Raw genomic sequence first — 25,708 nt, 5'->3', positions numbered from 1 at the left:
GTGTCTGTGTGTTTGAGATAAGGAGTCACCACATGGTCTAGACTATCCTCCTGTTCCACCTCCTTAGTGCTAGGATTACAGGTGTGCACCCGCACACGGGAGCAGCCTCTTCAGCATTCAAAGACCCACCTGTTGGCACTAGGCTCTGTAGACTGTCCAATAACCAGAGAATGTGGCATGTTCCTTCCTATAGCCTCAAAGATACGTGTCACCTGGGTTCCTTTCTTACACCCTGTAAGGACTGAGGAGAGGGACTTGCAAAGGAGTCAAACAAAATCGATGATTCTTAGGCCCCTAATCTCAAGGCAGTCAGCGAACACTCCTAGAACACCAATGAGAGAAGCTCTACAGATTCATCACTGAGGCCCTCTACTACTCTCAGTGACCTCACATTTGCTGGAACACAGTCCAGAGATTAGAGACAGAAAGTTCTTTAGGAGCACAGCAGGCATTAGATTCCCCTGTGGCTTTGATGACAGTGGTTCTGATGGCCAAGCATTATTCCATGGGGATATGTAAGATGAAGGTTAGACCCAAGCCATTTCCTGTGACCTTTGCTTGAGGGGTCTTTTGCATACTTTGGGTGCAGTATGGAGCTGGCGAGGCCCTCAGAACACTCTTCTACACTTCACTTAATGTACATGCAAGCCCAAGGAATTGGTTTTCTAACTGCAGAGAGGGGGAGGGAACTATTTCTGGAAAAAAGCTGATTATCTGACTAAGAAATGACAGCAGTATGGGCAAATATGGCTTCTGACGCTCCAGTTTCTACAGTAATTATTTTTTATTTTGCATATGTAGGTGGGTCTGTGCATGTAAGTGCATGTGCCTTAGGATACCGTAGGAGATGCTGAATGCTCTGGAGCTACAGTTCCAGATGTGAGTGTTGGGAACTGAATCTAGATTCTCTGAAAGAGCAGCAAGCACTCTTAACTGCTGAGTCATTTCTCCAGTCCCAAACTCTGAACTTTCTAATGGTACCAGGAAAGAGTCCCTAGGGCAAGTAAAAAGCATAGAGCCTGAGCATGGGCCTTCTAAAGTCAGATGGCTGTCCCTTATGCTCTTGGCTATGCTAATAATAAACCGTTGTAGAGTTAGAACAACAAGGCTGTCTTTAAGCAGGCATGATGCAAAGACTTAAAACAATCCACTCAACACGCACTTAGGAAGGATCTGTCACTGCCTGGACAAGGAGAACCAAATTACAACCCTGGATGTCAAAGGACCCATATTCTAGTTGGCCAGACAAACAAAATTAACAGAATAAAATTTAAAAGGCATGTTGTAGACATAATAAAGTTAAACCATATACTCTGATTTATAAAATGTGCCAGGTATGGTTACATGCTTGTAACTCCAGGACTTGGGAATCTGAGGCAGAAGGATTTGGGGTTCCAGGCCAGCCTGACTATACAGTGAGTTTCACCAAGAGCTAAGCTTGGCTACAGAGCAAGACCTTGTTTCAATGAAACGAAACCTATAAAACACAATGCAAATAAGTGACCCAATGGAAGAATAAAGGATATGTGTTAAAATCACATATACAAGGAGCAAAACAATTTAACCTGTGTGTTAAGCTGGTGTATATTCTAGGAAAGAGAAGTAAAAGTTCCCCACTAGTTGATTATTTTGATGAATGTCAACATATCAACCACCATTTTAAAAAAAGATTTATTCTATTTTTTATTTATGTACATGGATATGTCTCTATTTGGAGTTCATGAGACTGAGGAGATGGCCCAGTGGGTCAGAGTGCTTGCTGTGCTTGTCCATAAGGACCTGAGTTTGATTCCCCAGCATCAAAGGAATCTCCAGCATCAAAATCCCCTGCCTCAAAAGAATAAGGTCAAGAGACAGAGTAGAACACCTGACATCTTCCACATATAACACCCATCCACACACCAAACCCACACCCACCCACACCAAATAAATATCACACACATACATCCCCTATAACACACAAATACCATCTACCCATATACACAAACACGAACACCCCCAGTCCCCTCTCTTTCTACACTCACACATACAAAAACAAAACAAAATAAAACGAAAGACACCATTTGCTTTTTCTAGGTGAACTAATTTCTTGGAAACATTTCCAGACTCCAGGCTTTGGTGCTTTTGCCCACTTCCATTGTCATAGCTCCACTGGAGCCCCTGTGGTCTAGCCAGGGTCAGCTGGCAGGCCAAACTTCAAGGTGGCAGTCCTCTGTTAAGACCAAGGACCCAGTGGCCTGCAAGGCCCATGGAAATCGCAGCTTAGGATGAGGAATTAGGCCCTCATCCTAAACTGGCCATACTGGCTTACATGTCTTTCCAGGATGTCCCAGCCGTGTACTGGCAGCTAGCTCCCTGTCCTCACTGCTCAGTCTCAGCAGTTGCATCTCTATCTTTACAGTCCTTGGCTTGCCTCTTTATGTCTTCTGCCCAGGGCTCCATGGACACAAAAGAGTTTGAGCACCTCCTACCTCCATTCCCCTCTTTGAGAGAGGGTTTTACTATATATTCCAGGCTGGCCTGGGACTTGAAATCCTCCTGCCTCAGCTGCCTGCGTTTAGGATTATAGCATGCACCACTGTGTCTGGCTTGTTTTTTTTTTTTTTTTTTGTTCCAGGGATGTGTCCTGAGCACCTATACAGTAAGTGTTCAGTAAATACTTGCTGATTAAATACTTTGGGGACAGGGAGGTGGTCCTTATTATGCTGTCATTTTATCCTGACACTCAGTAAGCTTATTGCAGGTTTTTAAAATCCTGAGTATCCTTGTTACTCAAAAAGAAGCATAAATATCAGCTGTGAACTTGAAGAGCTTCAGACTCTCAGACCCTGCTTCTGGCCTACTGAATCACAACTTGCATGTGAACAAGATTACCAAGACTGTACCACAGCAGCACAAGATCACTCAAGCAACACCGTTTGTGAAATAAGGCAAGGAGGCACCACCCTCTCTGGCATGGGCCTGGCTGACTGGACCCAGAAGCTGTCCTGAGTAGTACATGAATCTTCATGACCATCTCTGATCATTGGCTGCCCTCAGAAGGCAGCTTATACCAGCCTATACTCTAAATCCCTCTGGTACTCATGAAAAAGCAAGGAGCACACACAGATTGGAGAAGGCACAGGCTCGGGAACCACAACAAACGAGGAAGGAGGAAGGACTCCCTTTCTTTTTCCTCTGATCCCTTGCTAGGGTTCCTCCACTACTACCCAGCAGCTAGAAAGTAGGAAAACTGTAGCTCTCATCAACCAGGTCAGCTGTGGTGAGGGCAATGGCAGAGGGTGAAGGGAACAAGACAGGACCAATCAGAAGCTGCTGTGAGTTCCCAAAGACTCACCCTGCAACAGTGTATCAAGAACATGAAGCTCTCTACTTTCCCCAAAAGTGTTTTTCATTTGATTTGTTGACGCTTAGAAGTAACAACACCTTGAATTTTGCAGGCAAATGGATGGAGCTAGAAAGCATCATTTTGAGTGAGGTAACCCAGATACAGAAAGACAATCATCACATGTACTCACTCATAAGTGGTTTTTAAACATAAAGCAAAAAACAACAACAAACAAACAAACAAAAAAAAACCAACCCAGCCCACAAATCACAATCCCAGAGAACCTAAACAACAATGAGGACCCTAAGAGAGACATCCATAGATCTAATCTACATGGGAAATAGAAAAAGACAAGATCTCCTGAGTAAATTGAGAGCATGGGGACCTTGGGAGAGGGTTGAAGGGGAGGGGAGAGGTAGAGAGAGGAGTAGAGAAAAATGTAGAGCTCAATAAAAATAAAATAAATAGAAAAAAAAGAAGTGGAGAAAGCAGAGTAGGAAAAAGGCCAGGGACAGGAGGGGGTCTAGCAAGAAAAGAGTGTTTTGTATTTGATGGACAATAGCCACTGTGGTCATTTCTGCCTTACAAATGACTGGATGCAGGGCTGCAGTAAAGTGCTTTCACTGAAAACATAGGACTTGCATTTGATCCCCAAGAACTCATGTAAATAATAAAGAAAAGCTGTGTTATGTGTACCTGAAATCCCTGCACTGGGGAAGCAGTGTCAGAAGGATCCCAGGGGCTCATTGGCTAGTCAGTCTAACCAAAGTGAGAGCCAAGAGCAGTAAGAGACCTATGCCAAAAAATAAGGTGGAGAATGACTGATAACATCCAATGGCATCCCTAGGCACTCACTACACATGTGTGCAACCTCCTCCTTTCCCCAACTCCGGGGTGTAGCACATGAAAAGCACAAGTCCCAAGTGAGAGTGAGCTACAATGTGAGATCCTATCTGAAAGGAAAGAAGGAAGGCAGGAAGGAAGGTAGAAAGGTAGATCAGGTAAGGGAGATTGAGGCCCACTGTAATTTCCTCAGCAGGAAAACATCCTTATGAAGAACATCTGAGAAGACTTTCTTAGGACAGGTTTGCAGAGGACATCGAGGAAGGAAATCACAGAGGACACCCCCACTCAGAATGGTGGCTGTGCAGAAGGAAACATAAACAGCTGAAAATGGTAACTCTTGAGAGAATTTTGACTCCAGTTGTACATTCCCAACATTTTCTTCAAAATAATGACAATATAACACTTAAAAAAATCACTGCATACATACTTCCAATTCTTTGATATGCTATAGGTCCCAAATTGCAATAGGTCCCTCCCTCCTATATACATGAGGGTCATTAGGAAAACAGGATGAGTCACCACCCAGGTCTTAGGAAATAAAAAGATGACAGGAAGTCAAAAACAAATCTTGAGATGGGACTTAGCTTAGTGTAGTGAACTTGACTAGTATGTTAGAGGACCTAGGCTCGAGTGCCATTCCCAGGAGAAGAATAAAATGCTCTTAAAGGCAGAACACAGTGAATAGGCATATGGAAGAATCTCAACACAAGGGAAATGCAACTCAAACCCACAATGGCTATACTAAAAGAAACAGGCAATAGCAAGTGTTGGCCAGGGCCCGGAGAACAGTGGAACCTCCGTGAGCTGGAATACACATGAAGAGAATATTATCCTGCTTTGGAAAGCAGCCTGGTACTCCTCAGAATGTCAGTCCAGGGCTGCCACCTGTGCTGACGAACCCAGTCTTCACTATGAGGCCCCAAAACTCAGACCCAGACAGAGGTGCTAGTGGGAGATGGCAGTGGAAATCTTTAGGGCACTGACAGTGTGGCCCCAAAGAGCGATGTGAGCTCTCCCTTCCTCCTCTTCCTTACCTGACAGGGTGACTCCCCAGGACCTACAGGCAGTATGGCCAACTAACTTCCAAAGCCACAGGCCAAATTTAACTCTTTCTTTTGTAAGTCTATTTAGTTAAGATGTTTTTATAGCAATGAAAAGCGAACATCACATATATCTAATGATATACAGATCTGTTTACACAGACATATGTCCACACATGAATGGTCAGAGAAGCTTGTCTGTAATAATCAAAAAGTGGAAACAATCCTAAATGTCCATCAACTGATAGATACACATTGTGTACACCTACACAATGGAATATTATTTGGCCATTAAATGAGTGAGGTACTGAAACCAGCCTCATGCCTATAACCACAGCACTGAAGAAAACAACCCCAAACAAACAAAAACCCCAAACCCTACAGCAAGTGAACTAGCACTATATACTTATTAAAAGCACTGACCACACCAAATGCGGCACAAATGTGGACCAACAGCCACTTTTCAGTCCCTGCTGCTGGGAATGCAAAACACTCAAGACCATTCCTTGACAAAATGAATTCAACACTTGTGTGTACTACAAAACAATCTGCACCCAAGCGTTTGGGTCATAATTGCTCAGATTTGGGGAATATCGAGATGTTCTCTTACAAGCAAGTGAATGGTACATCCACACAAAGGTTTATGATTCTGCATGAAAAGAAACAACCCGTGTGGCCACATAGAAAATCCCCAGAGAACCTCAGTTCTGTACTGCCAAGTGCGACGAGCTAACTCTAAAGAGGCTGTGATTCACATCTGAGATGTTCTAGAGAAGGTGACAGAGACAATGAGACCAGCAGCCAGCAGCTGGGGGAGGAGGAAGTAGGAAACAGGAGACTTTGGCCAGAGAAACTTTACTGCATGATACATTTGCCAAAACTCACAGAATCACATGACATAGAGAGTGGACCCTATTGTAAACATGGATTCTAGTTCCTAAGGGTACCTCAACACTGGCCCATCAAGTATATATAACAAACACGCGGGTCACGGGAGAGACTTAGGGGAGGATGGGAACTCAGGCAAGTCACCAAGAATTAAAACAAGTTTCCAATTAAAAAGAAAATGCTGAAGATGCTGTGGTCTGCTTGGCAAATATTTACACATTCTGAAAATAGTCGAGATGACAAAAATTCTAACGCAGGATTCTAACCAGAACTTAAGTTAAAACACCTACAGTTCAAAAATCAAAGTGTCTGGGCAACTGCAGAAGAGCTGCCGTCAGGCACCAACACTTCAGTTGATATGGGAGGGCTATCTTCCTAGGGGTTCACATGGTAAAAGAGCTACATAGAACTTTCTAAAATACCATTTACTGTAGAAAATATATTTTAGAGCTAACATGTCCACAGTTATATCTTAGAAATAAATATATGTGTTTTAAAAACAGGATCCTAGTACTTATACTACTGTGCTTATATTTGAGTGTTGGTGTGAGTTTGGGTGCCTGACAAGGTTAGCATGTGTCAGTATGAAGTGGTTCCTGTGAGCATATGTGTGCCAGCATGAGAAAAGTGTGGGCAATAAGCAAGTCAGTGAGCTAGCACAAGGTGAGTGAATGTGAGATGATTTGCCAGTGAGAATGTGAGTGTGAACAAGGGTAGGTAGTATGAGAAGGTGAGCTTGACAGAAATGTGAGCATTTATCCTCCTACACCAGGCTTGGAGTGTATGTTCCCAAGTAGCAATTCCCACACTTCCAGCATTCCTGTTTCTCTTACTAGACAAGCTCATGGACCTGTAACTATCTTTCCATTGCTTACCATGCAGTCCATCTCACATGGACTAGTAGCTTTGTTTTCCTCTCTGAAACATAAGCACTGCCTTGTCTCTCCCCAGTAATCATAGGCTGCCACCACTGAACCACTGAGAAGGATGTATTTGGGAGGAGGGGTTGAGAACTGTGAAGCCAAATACCTTCACAGTACCAAGGCCAGAGTGGCCTGCCACACCTGGAGCAGGTGGCTCTGTGATTAAGATCACTTGCTACTCTTCCATGTTCCCAGCACCCATAGCAGGCAACTTAAGACTACCTGTAACTCTAGCTCCAGGGGTTCTAGCAACCTCTTCTTACTTCTGCAGGCACTCACATGAATAGGGAATACACTCACAAACAAAAATATACATTAAAATATCAAAAACCAGTAATTGCTAAAATGATTCCTGGGGCTGGAGAGATGACTCAGTGGGTTAAAGTGTTCGCTGTGCAAGTGTGAAGACTTGAGTTCAAGTCCACAGAACCTACGTACTGGGCATGTGTCTGAATTCCCAGGACTCCATTCCTAGGGAGTGGAGACAGGAGAATCCTTGGAAGTACCTGGGCCAGCAAGCTTGGGGTACACAGCAGAAAAAACAAAAACAAAATCCAAAACAAACAAGGTGGGAATCAGGACCAACACATGAGGTTGTTATCTGACCCCCACATACTCATACTTTCACATCAATGTGCACACACACACACACACACACACACACTCACACACACAATTAAAGAACCACACACAGTTCTCCTTTTGAGGACCTCAGTTCAGCAGTGGTCAAAGGAACACAATTCTCTGTTCAAATAGGCCTTTTTTTTTTTTTGTAGGCACATCCATGTTGAGACGGCCTGTCCACAGTGATCAGGGGCAAAGGGCAAACACCATGAGGACAGACGGCCATGTGAAGAGAGATGACAGGAGGAAGAGGTGATCCCAGAACACGCCAATCCCCACTCCTCCTGATCTATGATGGGAAGGAAAGCCACAAGCCTCTGGACACTGATGCCATGTTCGTTCCACAGGAAGCATTTGCAGGAGTCCAGGAGACACTGGTGCTGCTGTTAAGGCATTCTTCAGTTGTGTCTATCTGCTGCCCCCAGTTTCTCACCTGTTCTCTGCTGGTCTCCCAGCTGTTATCTGCACTAACTCTTCTCATTAGCACTGCAATGCCTCTTTATCTTGTGCCATTCTCTCACTCATCTTTGATCCATATGCCCTGTGTTCTCATACAATATAGAACGCCCTGGGCAATCTACTTCTTTCCAGTCTGCCCTTTTTTCCCTTCTCAGACTTGGTTTTCAGTCTTTGGCTTTCTCCATTCCCGTCTTCCAGGCTTTTGGCTTTGGCATCTAAAAAGTCTCTATGTCTGTCTCTTTCTCTTTTTCTTTCTCTTTCTTTTTGTGTGTGTGTCCCTCCCTCCCTCTCTCACCTCTGAATTGAAAGTAGGGCTTTATACATGCTAACTAAGCACTTTACCTCTGAACTCCATTTCAAATTTTGTTTTTGTTTTATTTAGACTTAGTTTATCTGAATCTGTGTATATATGCCATGTATATGCCCATAGATGCCAGAAGTGGGTATCAGATCCCCTGGCTATAGGTAGCAGTAAGCTCCCCAATGTGGTCCTGTGATCAGAGTTGAGTCCTCTGGAAGAGCGGCAGCAGCGCTCCTAACCTCTGCGCCATCTCTCCCACTCTTGATTTTCTATTTTGAGATGGGGTTGCCTAGACTGCCCTTGCCGTTACTTTGTAGCCCAAGCTGCCCAGCCACTTATGGATCTCAGGCATGTGCAACTATATCAGGCCATTTCTTTTAGTTTCCCCATGTGTGGCTCTCCGTTGACCCATTTCTCAGAAGTGCTCTAGGTCATCATGTACTTTTCCTTCTTGCTTCCAAACTCAGAGTTGAAGTTGATGGATGGACAGACATGGTTTGCAAGTCCATGGTTGAGGAAGGAGGTGAAGAATGCCAAACACTGGTTTGGGCTGAACTCTGTTTTCCATCTTGCTTAGGGTTCCAGGACTTAGTCTTACTTGCAGGTGTAGCCAGGGATCTGGAGACAATACTCTCTCTGCCCCTGCCAAGGTCCCCTGAATCCCAGATTCCTGGGTCTGCTTCTTCCCAGACTGGAGCTCATTAGCAAGAATGCAGAGAAGCCGTGTTGTCCGTGTGTCTTGTCTTTTTCTTGGATGGCTTCTTTCTTGCAACCCCAGTACTAGGATCTTCCCCCTGTCCTAGTTACAGCATTCACATTCACACCAGTTGACTGGATTCTGGATTTAAAACAAGAGTCAGAACTGGGTATGGCTGGAAAACACCTGTAATTCCAGCCCTTGGGAGGCTGAGACAGGAGAATCATGGGTTCAAGGTCAGCCTGAGCTACATAGTGCGCCCCTATCTCAAAACAGCATTACAAAACAACAACAAAGAAAATAAAAAATAAAAAGGAAAAATGTAGGAGTCAAGCAAAGGGAGATCAAAATGTTGAGTGTGTTCCTAAGAGCTTAGCTTGAGGGCAGGCAAGCTCTTTAAAGTTAACCAACAGACACAGGCAAGTACCTTAGTCCACAGAATCAAGAAAAGGGAATGTGCTCTGATAGCAGGACTGCTGAGTCCAGTCTACCCACTTGTTCCCCCAAACTCACCAGTACAGCTAGCCATTCCTCCTTCCTTGGCATATGGGTTAAAGAGGAAGTGGGAGAAGGTAGGAGGATCATAGTGGTTGAGGTTAGGAGGGTGAAGATCTTGTCCACCAGAAACTTCAGCCTTACCCAGACAGGGTTACCTAAGGCTTTGACACAGTGACAATTAAGATGTGTAGAAAAGAATACAGACCACGTTGGCATAGAGGCGTCCCTCTTAGGCAGACTGGCCATCTGCAGCTGCGGCAGGGTCTGGCTCATGGTTAGACATTAAGGGACTTGCTGACTCAGCTTCCCCAAATGATTACTTTTAATGAGACACCTGCTCTAACTAGTCGCTGGCAGTCCTGGTATATTTGTTTAAAACATCTTAGTACTTTATAGTCACACTAAATATGTACTGATAAGGAGGCAAATGACCAAGTTCCCAGGTGACACTCCACATCCTCTAACAGGGTCTTCCTCTGGTCCTCTCTCCCTCTCTGTTCTTGTTTTGAGATGAGTTACACTGTGTGGTCCTGGACTTGAACTCACAGAGTTCCACCAGCCTCTGCCTCCCAAGGATTAAGTGTCTTAAGTAGCCCAGGCAGACCTCAAATATGTAGCTGAAGATAACATTGAGTTTCTAATTCTAATGTCCACAACTCACAAGTGCTAGAATTATAAATGGGTGCTACCACACCCTGGAATTAATATTAACAGCATTTTCCCACCTACAGCTACAAGTCATTAGGGTCCTAGGACAACCTTTCCCTATCCTAGAACTATAAAATTGTTTCCCTAAAAAAACATGTGGCCACAAAAATATATAGTCACTGGCTACCTTGTGTGAGGCAAGAATTAAAGATAGAAATTCAAGTGGGAGCTGAAAATCCTATTAAAATAGAGAAAAGCTTTCAAAAATCATCTTTTGAAATATGTTCGTGTGTACTGAGGGGAGGGCATGTGTGTATGTGTGAAAGGATATCCTCAGGTGTTGTTCCACAGGTACTGTCCACCTCCCCCTCCACTTTCTTTTTAAGATAGGTCTCATCAAGTAGGCTCAACAAGCTGGCCAGAGAGCCTAGAAATCCTGTCTTTGCTTCCCAATGCTGGGATCACAGACATGTACTACACAAAGCTTTTTAACTTATGTTCTAGGGATCAAACTACGGTCTGGTCTTCCAGAATTTTCCTGACTGAGCTCATTTCTTCAGTCCTGTTTTGTGTGATTTCTTTTTCTTTTCTTTCTTTCTTCTTCTTTTTGTTTTTTTAAGATAGGGTCTGTCTCACTTTGTAGGCCAGGCTGACTTTGAATTTGTGAACTCCTGCCTCAGTCTCTTGAGTGCTAGGATTACAGGTGGGCTGAAAGCTCCTCTCAAGCAATTAATAACTACAACTGGGAAGGGAGCTGGAAGGGAGTAACTCCTTTCTGCGTTAATGGGTCTTTTTCTCAGAGCCCTGGACATCTTGTCTACAAAAACAAGCAGAATTTCACCTTTAAAATTCATGCAGTTTGTGTCTCTTGGTGATGTTAGTGGCTGAGGAGGTGTGTCCACCTTAACCCTGGTCCTGATGGAAATTTCCCATCTGTCTGAAGCACTGGCCCCGCACAGTGCAGGATTAATCAAGCAAATCTCACCAGACACCCATTAGAAGGATGGAGTAGCCAAAAGCCAGGCAAGGTCTCCTGGGCTGCATCCTCCCAGCTATTGACAGTGACGACCTGCCTTCTGCTCTGTCCTCCCCTTATCTTCCCAGTCCCCAGAGATAAGCCACCTAAGAGATAATAAGCCCAAGAGCCACACACAGGACCTGGCTCTGACTGGCTCTGAGAGATGGAGCAGGTCTTCCTGCACACTTGAGAGCCATTTGACTCCTCTACTGCTCCAAATAGACCCTGATGACTGGTTCATCCCCAGTAGACACAGTCATGACATTAATCCACTATCTGCATTTGTATACTCCTCCACCCACAATTCTGCTCAACCCTGCTGCAGTAGCTACTTGGTACCTTCTGTCACCTGCAAAAGCCTAGGCTAGCACAGTGTTGATCATTACCATTGCCTTGGCTGTAGCAGTCCAACTCTACAGGGCCAATTGTACCCAGGTAAGATGGTAAAATAGATGCCAGAGTCCAGAGAAAGCTGCCAGTCACCAGACTGCTGAAGCTGTATATTACCTCCTTTGGACATTTGCAACTCTTGATTGCTCCTCAAAAGCCCCCACCCCTGGAACAACTGTTCCTTGTTGCCCCACAGATAGTATGTATCTAAAGTTCAATTTTCAGACTAGTTCAAGAAACTGATGCAGAAGCAGCTGTTCCAATAGATATACTAATGTGGAGTGAAAATTATGCCTGTTCTCCAAAGCCAGTGCACCAGGACAGACTTAAACATGTATTCAGACACAGACACTTTCCTGTGAAAGGTGCTAGAAATGAAACCCAAGGCCTCATGCATGCTAAACCCATGCTTTTCTACTGAGCCATACTCTCTGCCCCCAAACAGATGTCTTACTTGATTTTATGTGTATATATGTACACCATGTCCATACAAGTGTTTCCAGAGGCCAAAGAAAGAGTGTCAGATGCCCTAGAACTAGAGTTACAGGCACTTATGAGCCACCATGTGTATGTTGGGAACTGAACTTGAGTCCTCTGCAACAGCAGCCAGGGCTATTAATCACTGAGACATCTCTACAGCTCAACACAGATGTCTTAACTGGCAAAAGATACACACAGAAAGACTGTGACATAGGTCAGCAATAATTAGTATTGCTCTGTTTACCCTAGAAGGGAATCAGGTAATATTAGGTGACAGCTCTGATAGCTCACTTGACAAGAGACACAAAGACTGCAACTCTTTTGATTTTCTTTTCCAAACCTCGATTATATTTGTTATTGTGAATACACTTGATATGTATATTCGGGCACATGAGTGCCACAGTGCACATGTGGAGGTCACAGGACACCACTTTGTGAAATCAGTTTTCTCTTTGAGTCTTTATATAGATTTTGGGGATTGAACTTGGTTGTGAAACCTCTTGGTTTCCTCAGAGAGGGTGTCCCCTATGTTGTCCTTAAAGCACAGACCAAGCCAGCTGCAAATTTGCAGTGACTCTCCTGCCTCAGTCTCACAGGCTTTGACCCTTTTGTCTAGATGTAATCTACGTATCTTTAGGGATGCTGCTGCCCTTCAGGTAGTGAGAGAAGGACCAGCAGCATTACACAAGTTCCTCTGACAATTACCCTGTAATTATAGCTCTAGATACATTTTATATCTTCATCTATGACTGATGGGCTCCATGGCCCATTCTTGGTTTTGCCATAACAAAATTGCTAAACTCTGAACATCTGCCAATACCAGGTGCAGCCCTGTGATGTGGGATTCCCCTCTGTATGGTGTGATTATCATTAGTGAATAAAGAAAGCTGGCTTGAGCCTATAGCAGGGCAGAACAGAGGTAGGTGGGGAAACTAAACTGAATGCTGGGAGAAAGAAGGCAGAGTTAAGAGAAGCCATGTAGCCCTGCTGGAGACAGACACTGGAACTTTACCTGGTAAGCCACAGCCTCGTGTTGATACTCAGATTAATGGAGATGGGTTAATTTAAGATATGAGTTAGCCAGAAATATGCTTAAGATATTGGCCAAACAGTATTGCAAATAATATGGTTTCTGTGTGATAAATTCAGGGCTGAGCAGCCGGGAACTAACCAGCAGGCTTCCTACAACAGCCCTGTTCCAAATGCACCTGACAGATGATGAAGTGCAAATGCTGCTCCTCTCACACAAATAACTGGGAATCTGGGAGGAAAAGACCTATCATTTGGAGCTCTGAGTCCCTTTTGTAGCCACAACGTTCTTGCTGGCTTTTTCTCCCTCAACTGATGGAAAAGATGCTTTTGTTTTTGGGTGTTTCAAAAGAACCAACCACATGTGTCCAAGTGTAAGAGAAAATTTGCTTACTCAAGTGCAATTTGCCAACAAGGCAGTAAAAACCCAACTGTGCTCCAGACCCAGGGAGCTGACTTCCGCCTCAGCACCCGTGCCAGCCCACCCACTGTGGGAGGCACTAAGCCCCAAGTGGGGCTTCTGAGCCCAAAAATCAGTGACTAGCAGAAGCCAGGAGTTTCAACGTGACTAAAAACACAAACAGGCAATAGAGGCATCTCCAGAGTCTCAGACTCCTTTGCCGCAAGCTCTAAATAACAAAACCCAAACGACTCTTTTGTGTTGAGCATGTGTGTGTGTATGAAGGGTACATGCATGTGCGTATATGTGTGTGTAGGTACACTTGCCTATTTGTACACATGTGCAGACTAAAGGCAGATAACTGGTTGTCTCATCTCTATTCTTGTCCACCTAAGTTTTGAAGTCAAGTTCTCTTCACTGAACACAGAGCTCACGGTGTCAGCAACACTGGCTGGCCAGCAGGTCCCTCGTCTCCACTCCACCAGTGCTGGGGTTACAGGCATGCACTACTGTGCCCAGCTTTTTATGTGGGAGCTGAGGGATCTGAACTCAGGTCCTCATGCTTGCATCCATCATTTTACACTTGAGCTAGGCTTCAATGCTTAAAACCTCCAATTTTAATACAATCTTTCCAATTTACAATAAAAGTTTTGAATTTGCAGTCCATAGATATCCTTGAAAGTAGATGCTTGTATATAAACTTTCTATTGTGGCTGTAGTTGCCACAGCAAACAACCATATTTTAACCACTCCTTTAAATTACAAAGCCCAGCTCATACCTGTGCTGACTGTCCCCTCAGTTCTAGCTGTTGCATATGCCCAAATGGTTCTTGCCTGCATCTGTATCCTTCTTTTCTACCTGCTGGAATCTTCCAGCATCTTCAAAGGCTGGTGCATTCACACTTCCTGGACCAGGCCTCTTGATGCCTCTGCCAGGGTTAATCTTCCCTTCTCCCACTGAGTCATCTCTCTGCCTCTTCAGTGGTGTTTACTCCTATATACAATCATACTCTAGGTACTTGTGCAATATCTCTGCAGGAAACAGATGCCCAAGGCTGGAAATAATTGATATTCATGAAATGTACCCCCTCAGCTCCCAGTACAGTACATTGCACATTTTAAACCTAAATATCTTTTAAAAATTTACTTTTATTTATATGTGTGCTTGTATGGAATGTATATTACGTGTGTGTAGCTGCCCATGGAGACAAGAAGAAGGCACTGGATCACTTGGAGCTGGAGTTACAGATAGCCTTGAGCCACCTGATGTGGGTGCTGGGAACTCAATTTCTGTCCTTTGGAGGAGTGGGAAGTACTCTTAACTGCTGAGCCATCTTTCCAACCCTGAACATTCTGAATTTAATTATTTTATTTCAGCTTCAACGTGGGACTACCCACTCAAATAATCCAAATTTCCCAGAAGTTTCTAAAGCAATGCATACATATGCAAGGCAAATCTCAGTTGAAGTAGTTAAATAAGAAACATTATAATTATGTAGATGGAATTACAAGATATAACAAAGATCCTCCAAACAGATCATTAGCTTCAAACTGTATGTGAAATTCAGTAATTAACAATGGTTTTAAAATTGAACACATCACACACAGATCAAAGGATGAAAACTCTGTCAGATGATACCAAGCTGGGCTTCAGTGCGGGGGCCATTCTATTACTAAAGATAGTCTTACATGGTTTCCAAAATACTTAATATACAAGCCCCAAGGGAGCCCCAGGTAGGAATCAAGAGAGTGTCTTCTTTAAGACTGGAGAAAGAATGGACCAGGCAGTCTTATTGGGATTATTTATGGCAAATCAAAGCAACAAGTAGGCTTAAATATTTAGCTCAGCAGAGTGGAGAGGGAAGCTGATTTCCTCTATATTCCTGCCCTGAGGAACGAGGAGACAGGCATGCTCCATGTGGCATAGCAGAGGGAGGTGGCAGTGCCACAAAGGGGTCTAACCTACCACCCTCTGATTGGCAGGAATGCTTCTATTCCTCCACTGCTTAGTGTCAGGGTTCTCATACTGGACCAAGGATGCAGGAAGCGGGGGCTGGGTTAGTGTTACTCTGTCACCCAGGCCCAGAGGCTGATGTCAGAGCCTCACTGGACAAGGAAACAGACACAGAGATCAAAAACAAAAGTGCAGCTGGAGCAACAGCTGAGTGTGCAGGGGCTGCCTGGCTAGAGGGTGGCATGCAGCTCAACCTCCAGTCCAAGAAAACAAGAAACAAAACAGAACAACAAAAAGAAATGGACAGCTCTGTCAATAGAGTCCCACATTAAGAAAAAAAAAAGTGCATGGAACGGAAAAGTATTTGACAAAACATTGCTGGAACCCTCCCCTAAAATCTGGCAAAAGACATAAATGTCTAAACTCAGAAAGATGATCAAGGCCCAAACAGGATAAGCAGAGAGAAATCTATATTGATTTAAATCATAATTAAATTTCTGGAAACTAAAGACAAAGAAAAAAGGCCATAAAAATAGCTGGAGAAAAATAAAGCATCAAAGAGGAACATATGAAAAGGACTTCTCCAAAATCAACGGTATGGGAGGAGGAACATGGAAGATTTCTAAGTACTAAAAGTGTCCCACTGGGGATGTAGCTCACTTGATAGAGGATCTCCCCTGGGTTTCATCACTGGGAGGACATAAACTAGATATGGTAGCACATGCCTATAATCCCAGAGCTAGGGAGATGGAGGCAGGAGGATCATAATTTAAGGCTGTCCTTGTTAGAGCACAGACAAGGCTGGCCAGACCAAGCTGTATGAGATGCTGTCTCAGAGTAAATAAGTAAGTGTTAAATATGAATTCTAAAGGTGGTGATGGGATAGTCTTTAAGAATGAGGAGCAAAAGGGCTCAGTCAGTACAATATTTGCCTAGAATATAAAAAACCCCCGAGTTCGATCCTCAGTACTTCATAAACTGGGTATGGTAGTACAAGCCTATAACCCCAGTGCTGGGGAAGCTCAGGAAGGAGGGATCACAAGTCAGAATCTGGTCTAGGATACACATAGAGGCCCTTTTTCAAAAAACAAGTTATTCTTTGGCCTCCACCCACATCCGTGCCACAGCACGTATGTCTGGGTTCAGGCACATACATCACACACATCACAGACACACAGACACATACACACACGGTGGGGTGGGGGGAGAGCAGATGAAAAGTACAAGCAAGAGAGAGCAGACACTGTGGAATCATCAATAGAAAGCTGTGAGACAATGGCTGCTAAAGAAGGTACCAGTGCAAGGAAACTAGACAGTTCCCTCACTGTCTGTGGCTTGATATACTCATCCTAACTTCATGAAAAGGCCACATACACTCAGAGAAATATGCTTCAAATTGTGAATGTTTATGGAACACAAAACAGAACCTCAAAATATACGAAGCAAATGGACACAGCTACAGATGCACAATTATAGTTGGGGCCCCAAATACCCGACTCTCAGGAACTGAAGAAACCTACTGGACAGCTCAGTAAGAATACTGTGCTCATCAATGTCAACTAACAACAGCTGATGTGCAGCATATTCCAGCAAATAGCAAGCTATGCATATTTAAGTGCCTATAGAATATTTACTAATAGGACCATAAAATATATGCTTAAGAGATTGTGATTTGGGCTGTAAAACACACTCAAGAAATAGAAAAGAACAGGAATCATATACAGTGTGTCCTCTAACCACAATGAACTCTACTAAGTACTCAATAACAAATTGACAATAGTCTGAAACTACATCAGACATACAAATAATTCATGAGTCGAAGATAGCTAAATAAAATAAATAAATGAACACAAGAGTAATTAAAAACAAAAGAGCATATTGAGATATATGGTGACAGTGGAGGCAGGACTTAAAATGTCTGGGGCAGTGGGATGGCTCAGTGGTAAAGGCGCTTGGCTCAGAAGCCTGACAAGTTGAAAAGCCAAGTTCAAGCCTCAGAACCCCTAAAAAGCCATATGCAGATACAGTGAGTGGTGTGCACCCAGAATCCCAGCTCTTCTAAGGGTGAGATGAAGCCAGAGAAAGTAGGATCTAAGAGTGAGGAGCTCATTGCAAGGCAGAAACAAGACTGCTTCAACAAGGTGGAGAGTCCTAGCACTTGGGAGGTGGGGCTGGAGGATAGCAAGCTCTGGGTCAGCCTCATTTGCATCACTGGTTTGAGACCAGTCAACATGAGGCTATCTGAAAACAGCAAAAAGGAAAGGAGCCAAACATGGGTGGCTCACACCTTTAATCCCACCTCTGGGGAGGTACTCTCTTTCAACAAACCAGGAACAAGGGAGTGCAAATTAAATCCAAAGTAAACAGAAGGAAAGAAACAGTAAAGAGCAGAATTAACCCTGGGGTGGTGGCTCACACCTATCTCAGAACTCAGGAAGCTGAGGCATGAAGATTGCCATAGTTAGTTCAAAGCTAGTCTGGCTACCCCACTCCAATTCTTAAAAACAAGAAAATAAACAGAAATAAATAAAATTTAAAACTGGAATATCACAGAGGAGAAAAAAATCAATGGAATAAAAAAGTTGATCATTTTTGGTTAGGGAAAAATTAGCAGTAAAACTAATAACCCTCTAGGAAGAGTAGAAAAATAGAGAGCTCAGCAGCAGAGCACTTATCTAGCATGTGCAACACCATGGGCACCATCTCCTAAACCACTAAAGAAAAAAGTGTGGGTGTGAGTGTGGTGTTAAAATCAATCAATGCAGTCAAGTAGATCGTTCAGTTGGTAGGGTGTTTACATGAGGAAGTACTGAAACATGAGTTTGAGTCCCAGAACTGGCATGAAAAAGTTGAACGTGGTGGTGGTATACTTTAATCCCAACTGTGAGAAAGAGGAGACAGGTGAATCCCAGATAGCTAGCCTAGCTTAATCAGTGAGCTTTAGGCCAGTGAGAGACCTTGTCTCAAAAGCAAGGGATGACACTCAAGGTTGATCTCTGATCTCCACATGCACACAGGTACAGCCACACATACACAAAGGCACAAAAAAATTAGTCAACGAATAGAAAACACTGACTGTCAGTGGCAGTAAAAAAAGAGAGGCCATCAGGATTCTCAGCACTCTCACTTGACATAGTATTGTAGCCACTGCAATAGGCAAAGAAAAAGAAATGAAAGGCATTCTCTTTTCTTTCAGAACTATGCCAATTGCTTTTATTTTTTAAATCTACCCTTTAGTCCCCCTCCATTCTCCCACCAGACCTCCAACTTCTCATTTTCTTAAATACTGCCATATGTACAAGGGCAGACTCAAGGGAAGGAAGAATTAAAACAGCCTCTACTTGCAAATAACATAACAGTTTGTGCAGAATACTGCAAGTGACAGAAAGCCCCTACAACCACTCAGCAATATCATGGCACAAGACCCAAACACAGAGGCCAAGTGCACTGTTATCATTAACAGTGAGTGGGCTGAAAGCGAAAGCACAGTATCTTTTATAATTGCCTTAAAGAAAACTCTGCTCTGGGGCATAAACGTCATAAAACATGTTTAGGATCACGAGAAGTGGAGCAGGCTGGTGAAAAAAAAATATCAGGCTTTAAACGAAGGTGCTGTGTTCATGGATTAGAAAGTTCAACATGGGCATGAGGTTCTTTCCAAGCTGATCTTCTGGCTTATATCATCAATTTCCCAACAATGTTTTTATAGACATAGGAGGTCATTTATAGAACTTACACTGGGGCTAGAGGGATGGCTCAGGGAATAAGAGTGTACTGCTCTTGTAGAGGACCCAAGTTAGGTTTCCATAACCAACATCAGACAGCTCACAACCACAATAACTCTGGCGTGGGGGTGGGGGTGGGGGTCCAACTCCCTCTTCTGGTTTCCAAGGGCACTGTACTCCTGAGTGTACCCATACTAAGACATAAGAATACACATGATTTTTTTTTAAGTTATAAGGAAAAAAGGACAGGCCCTGGGCTAGCTAAAATCTGGGACAAGGGAAAAGATAATGTGGGAGAAATACTGAAACTCATCTATAGTTACAGTAATCAACACTGTGTGACACTAGCATAAGGACATACAGACCATGGGAACAAATTACAAAACTACACATATACAAATAGACCAACTGATTATCATTTTTATAGAGACATAAAGCAGTTTAATAAGAAAATAACTAATAGTTCTGAACCTGGATATTCACAGGCAGAAAAAAAAAGGCTTCAACTTAAACTACAAACTTAAAAGTAAGAGAAAAAACTATAAAACTCTTAGAGAAAAATCTTTTGGATCTAGGCCAAGCAAAAAGTTCTTAAGACATGATAGCAAAAGCATAATCCATAAAAATAAAAATGGATAAACTGACTTTACTGAAATTAAAAATGTTTACTTTGCAAAAGACCCAATGTAGAGAATGGAAGGACAGACCATATGTACAATCTTTGTGTGGAATAAAGGACTAGTATCCACCATATATAAAGAGCTCCTTAAATTCAACAATAAAAGCACAAAGAACCTAATTAGAAGAGGGACCAAAAAAATGTTTTTTGTTGTTTTTTTTTTTTTACCAAAGAGGGTGAGAGGCAAATGATAAGACTTTCAGCATCATTAACAGTAGGGAAATACAAATTAAAACTCTAAGAAAATACAGCATATACCTCTAAGAACAGCTGAAGAAAGTCGGTGACATCACCTAATGCCAGCAGGGATGCAGAGAAACTGATGTGTACAAAAGAACCTTTGGGAGACAGTCTGACAGTTTCTTATAAAGATGAACACATCCTGTTGAATATTATTCCAGACACATGAAAACATAGACACAGACACAAAATTGAGACTAGCGGCCCATGTCTGCCATCCCAGTACTTGGAAGGTAGTAGAAGCAGGAGGAGCAGCCAACCTCAGTAACATGGTTAAATTTGAGGCTAGCCTAGGGTACCTGAGACCGTATCATAACTAACCAATCAGCCAACCAATCTAAAAGAATGTAGTATTCTATGTGTAGTGAGCGGCAGTTGGGAAGAACCCAAATACCCTCACCAGGTGATCAGAGGTGGTCCATTACTCAGCAGGAAGGTGGGAATTATGGCCATGTGTAGTTGCTTACATGGGGAGCGCCACAGAAATGTCCTGATATATATACTGCATGAATTCCATTTATAGAATATGCTGTGTGGGGTGTACAGTGGTTGCATGTGAGTGTGTGGGTGTGCACAGGAGCCAGAACAGGGCATCAGGTGTCATCCTTTATCATATTGCCTTCTGGCCTTGAAAAACGGTCTCTTACTGAACTAGAAGCATGTTTCTGCCAGGCTGGCTGCCAAGCAAGCTCTGGAGAGTTCTATGATGACAATTAAGGTAGTCATCAATCTACACAATTACAGGGGAAGACCAACTCAGGTACCCTCTCTGCTATTGCTTAGGGTCTTCGCTGGGGTCATCCTTGTCTCTGGTGCCCCATCCTTGTCTGTGGTTTACAGCCTTGCCCAGCTTTTTACATGGGTGTTGGGGGTTCAAACCCAGGAACCCTGTTTGCAGAACAAATGCTCTTACCCACTGAACCATCTCCTCAGCTCCAACGCAATAGTTTTGAAGTGACAAAATGATAGAATTGGGAGAACTGATTGATCAAGGCCAGGATCAGTGGGGAGGCCAGGGACCGAGAAGGATTTAAAGTTGAAAAATGAATTCTAACTAGTTACCACAGATAAAACACATTTAATATAGAACGATGAGTAAGAAGATTGGGTATAAAAAAATGCCTGCTGGGAAGGACTCAGAGAGACTAGGAGGGGCTGAAAAATAGTGACTAGAGTCTAAAAACAGCCAAAAGCCATTTGATACATATATGAAATTGTAAAGGACTAAACATTTTAAATTACTAATTTAACAAAGTACATTAAAAAAAAAAGACAATGCAGAATACCTGTTAACAAATTGCAATTCTGTTGAGGCCAGTAAAAGCAAACACTAAGAGCTCAGGAAACAGAGACTGACTTCTCTAAAATGTACTTAACAGACTCAAGTAGACTTGAGTTTACGTTTCTAAATATTTTTTCTGCCTCCCAGGTTGAAAGAAACTGAGCCCTCAAGCCTACCTGGTTCTGGGATACAGAAAAGCAGCAAAAATAAAACCAGACTCCCTCAGTGACAATCAAGTGCGTTTTGCCCCTCTGTCGCTGAGGGAAATTTGAACAACTATACCCATCCCTTTAAGGTGACTGTCTAATGTTTACGGAGCACTTGGCCAGAACCCTGAACTGCCCGAGGCTCTGAAAGGTGAAAAGGGTGTGATTTATCCTTCAAATGATTTTCTTCCCATCTTGAGCCCAAAGGAGCTACTTGTATTAAAAAGAAACATTTAGTAACAAACATGTTGAGTGTGGGAGTGTTGGCCCGGAAGTCTGGCTCCCAGGATCCCAGCCCAACCGCCCTACACCAAGGTTCCTCAAGGCCGAAGTGAAAGACTCGTCCCAGATGGGTTTCTGTGCCCCCTTGCTAAATTAAAAGCCCATTAGGTTCTATAAATCGGTCTCCAGATTGGCTTTAGGGTAGGACAAAGCTCTCCACCTGTTTGGGACTGCGTTCCTCAGACCTGTAATTTGCCCTCCCCGCCAAATAACTTGGGGCTTGGGAAGGATCAAGAAGATAAGAAAAAGGGAGATGAGAAACTTGGAGAGGAAACTAATCGCGGTGCAGGCTCTCTGCCCTCCTCTAGACTTTTCTACAGCTCTCTTTTTTGAAATAGGGTCTCACATAGCCCAGGCTAGCATCAGACTCGCTGTGTAGCTAAGCCTGGAACTTCACCTCCTGCCTCTCCCTCCACAGTGCTGGAATTACGGAGTAGGCCACCATGGCCAGTTTATTCAACCTGGGGCCTTGTGCGTGCTAGGCAAGCACTCTACCAACTGAGCTACAGGCCCAGCTCTCCAGATCTTTCTTTCAGACCCTTTTGTACAGACTCGAAGTTCTAACACTGGCCCTAGACTCTGTCAACATGACTGTTTCTTTCGTACATGTGGCACAGAATATAAAAGGCACAAGGGACAGGACCCTGAGTTCAAAACCACATGAGGATTATTGCATCTGGTCCAAAGTCAAAAACAACCATGCAACAACGACGACAATGTGGACACTGAATCACAGTGAGCAGCCTTTCAGGAAGCTTTATGTTTTGCTTTGCAGGGCTGAAGCCCAGGAGCTTGTACAGGCTAGACAAGTGCTTTACCACCCAACAATTCCCCAGTCCTAGTTTTTTTTTTTCCTTTAGTTCCATAATGCTCCTGTGCGTAAGCTTTTAAAGTAAATAAAGTCTTATTGTTTAGTGACACATACCAAAATATTTTCTAATACAGTTATACATCTGGAATTTGCTTAGAGACCAGGGAGTCAGAGGTGAAGGAGATCGGCACAGAATGGATCCTTGTTTTAAAGCTGAGCCGTGTCTCACAGCTCCTTCTAACATCTCCTCTAACTTGTATGTATATGTTAAGTCTCCATACTAAAGAGTTTAAAGAACAATGTGTGGCTGGCACATGCCTGTAATCCCTACCACTGGGGAGACGGGGGAAGAGGGATGTCTTAGGAGCTCAAGGTCATCCTGGGCCACACAGCAAGGCCAGCCTGGGCTTCACGAGACCCTGTCTCAAAAATCCAAAACAAACAAAACTTTAAAGCTGAAGACTAGGGACTGGCAAGGTAGTTTTAGTCAGTCAAGTGCCACCTAGCCCTGGTTCAATCCCTAGCCCTCCGTGGACCAAGCGAGGTGACACAGCGCCCCACATCCCCAGTAATTCCAGTATTTGGGGAGTGGAAGGGGGGGTGCGGCGGGGGAGGCGCGCGGGGGGGGGGTGGATCAAAAGTTCAAGGTCATCCTCAGTTACTTAGTAAGTTCAAGGCTAGACTGGGATGTATGAGACACTGTGTCCAGAAAATAACGATTAAAATGGTCGATTCTCATTTACAAGTAAGAACAGGGGACGGATGTCCTCCAACCTACACTGTAAACTTCGCTAGCTGGAGGGACGGGAAGAGTTGGCGACCCTTACTCCACGTGTCCAGCCCTAAGAGTCCTTCAGAACCCAAGGCCCCGCGCGTGGTCCAGTTTCCACTCCCACGGTCCCCAGGCAACCAAGATTCTGGAAAGCTATCAGGCCCCTGGGGGTCACCGGAGTAACCCCGGCTGGTGCGGCTAGAGGTCCCTTTCGGAGGGGAGGGGCGCCCAGCAGCAGGGTCGCCGGTCCCGGGGAGGACAAAGGGGGCGGGGTCCCGAGCCCACTCGGGGCCAGGTGTGTGTGGGCGGTGCCGCGCGTCACCTTGAGGATGTTGTCGAAGATGGTGTCGCGGAACTCCAGCAGAGCCTTCTGGTCGAATTCCCGGCCGTGGATGATGCGCATCTGCTTGAGGAACGTGGACTTGCCGCTCTCGCCGGCGCCCAGTAGCAGGATCTTGACCAGCCGCCTGACCGCGCGCCGCTCGCGGGCCAGCAGCGCGTCGATGTCGCGGCTGCGCCGTCGGGCCTCGCGCTCCGCGTCGCGCGCCGCGCCGGCCCTGCGCTCGCGGGCTCCGGCCTCGGCCGGCAGCAGGCAGCGGCTGAGGGTCCGCACCACCCCGGACATGGCCGCCCTCAGGCCGCGGCCGCGCCCCGCCGAGGCCCGCGCGCCATGGACGCCCCTCAGCCGGCGCGGCCCTGCCGGGCCAGGCGCCGCCCCGCCCGCCGCTCCCTCAGGCCGCGTCCGCCGCCGCCGCCCCGAGGCCCTCACAAGCCCGGCCGGCTGAGGGGCGGAGGGAAAGGCGCGGAGGGTGGGGCGGCGCCGCTCAGGAGCCCGTTTATTGGTTGAGAAGCCGTCTATTCGGTGGAGCACGACTTTTTATTGGACAAGTGTACTTCGGAGGAGGCGGGAGCTCCTGCGGCCTTTGGGGCGGAGCCGGCGCCGAAAGAGGCGGGATCTTTGCGGCGAGGGACGTCTCATTGGACGGCCGGGCGAGCTTCTTTCTTTCAGAATGAAAGGGAGGCGGGGCCATCGAGGAGGAGGAGCTGCAGTTCTCCGAGGCCAATTATAAGTTCTCTGAGTGTCTGTCCATCACAGTGACCCTGCGTGGGATTGGAAATTGGGCGAAACGAGGCGTGGCCACAAGTGCCAGGTGTACAGAGTGACTTTCTGCCCAGTTTCCCAGGTTGCGTCCGGCTATGGGTCTTCCCGGAGCCACATAAGACGGGGCCATAAAGCTGGAAAATACCGATGAGGTCCCCTTGCTTTTAAGTTTAGGGAGAAAGTTCAGCCGTTTTCCTTCCAAAAACACTGGAGCACGGGGGGCCATAATTTTCAAACAAATGCTCCTTTGAGTGTTGCATGGATCCAAAATAAGGGAAAAACAAACAAAAAAAGAGAGTTGCTTGGGCCTTCCTGGGTACTTTAATCTTAAAGTGTGATTAAGGGGAGATGGCTCAGTGGGAAAGGGCGTTTGTGAGAAAGCGTGAGAACATGAATTTCCCAGTTGTATCTGTATCCCCAGCATTGGAGAAGCCAAGTTAGACTAATTCCGGGAACTTGCTAGGCAGCTAGCCTAGCCCGAAGAGTAAGTTTAAGGTTCAATAAGAGAATCTGTCTCAAAAATGAAGGTAGAAAGGCAATACACAGGATGACTCATGGTCTCTGCATGTGTGGGCACTGCTACACACAAACACGCGCACGTGATTGTTAAAATCACTCAAAGGCATTCTGATATGGCATGGTGATAGAAAGCATGGGTTCTGAAGGGTATTGGCGGTGCATATAGGTCATCACAGAACTTGAGAGGCAGACGCAAGAGGATTGATCCAAGTTTGAGGCTAGCCGGGGCTACATAGTAACTTTCAGGCCATCCTGGCTACAGGGTGCGAGTTTGTCTCAGGGAGAGGCTGGGAGGGAAGGGCAGGCGTGCGGGTCAGAGCCCACTTTCCATTACAAACAGAACATAACCTTTGGCATTGGCCCTCATCTTCCACTTTGTTTGAGGCAGGGTCTCTTATTGTTGGCCACTGCTAGGCTAGCCGGTTCACAAACTTCTGCAGACTCCTCTGTCTCCGCTTCTCATCTTGTCATGCTCGCTAATGCACCTTGCTGTGTGTGGTTTCTGGGGATCTTTTTGTTTGTTTGTTTGTTTTCTTTTTTCGAGACAGGGTTTCTCTGTGGTTTTGG

General features: G+C 44.9%; 1 protein-coding gene across 1 annotated transcript in view; it reads right to left on the bottom strand.

Moving 5' to 3' along the window:
* Gna12 (G protein subunit alpha 12) overlaps nucleotides 1-24,292 on the bottom strand; it is an 84,660-nt gene extending 60,368 nt beyond the window's left edge. The window contains exon 1 of the mRNA XM_075974321.1: nucleotides 23,843-24,292. Within this exon, the coding sequence (XP_075830436.1) occupies nucleotides 23,843-24,145 (303 nt within the window). The 5' untranslated portion in view covers nucleotides 24,146-24,292. The remainder of the gene's footprint in view (nucleotides 1-23,842) is intronic.
* Nucleotides 24,293-25,708: the final 1,416 nt, after the last annotated feature.

This window comes from Microtus pennsylvanicus, chromosome 1, assembly GCF_037038515.1.
Source record: "Microtus pennsylvanicus isolate mMicPen1 chromosome 1, mMicPen1.hap1, whole genome shotgun sequence".
Classification (NCBI taxonomy): domain Eukaryota; kingdom Metazoa; phylum Chordata; class Mammalia; order Rodentia; family Cricetidae; genus Microtus; species Microtus pennsylvanicus.
Note: the sequence above shows the minus strand (reverse complement) of the source record. Positions and strands in the feature narration are given on the sequence as shown.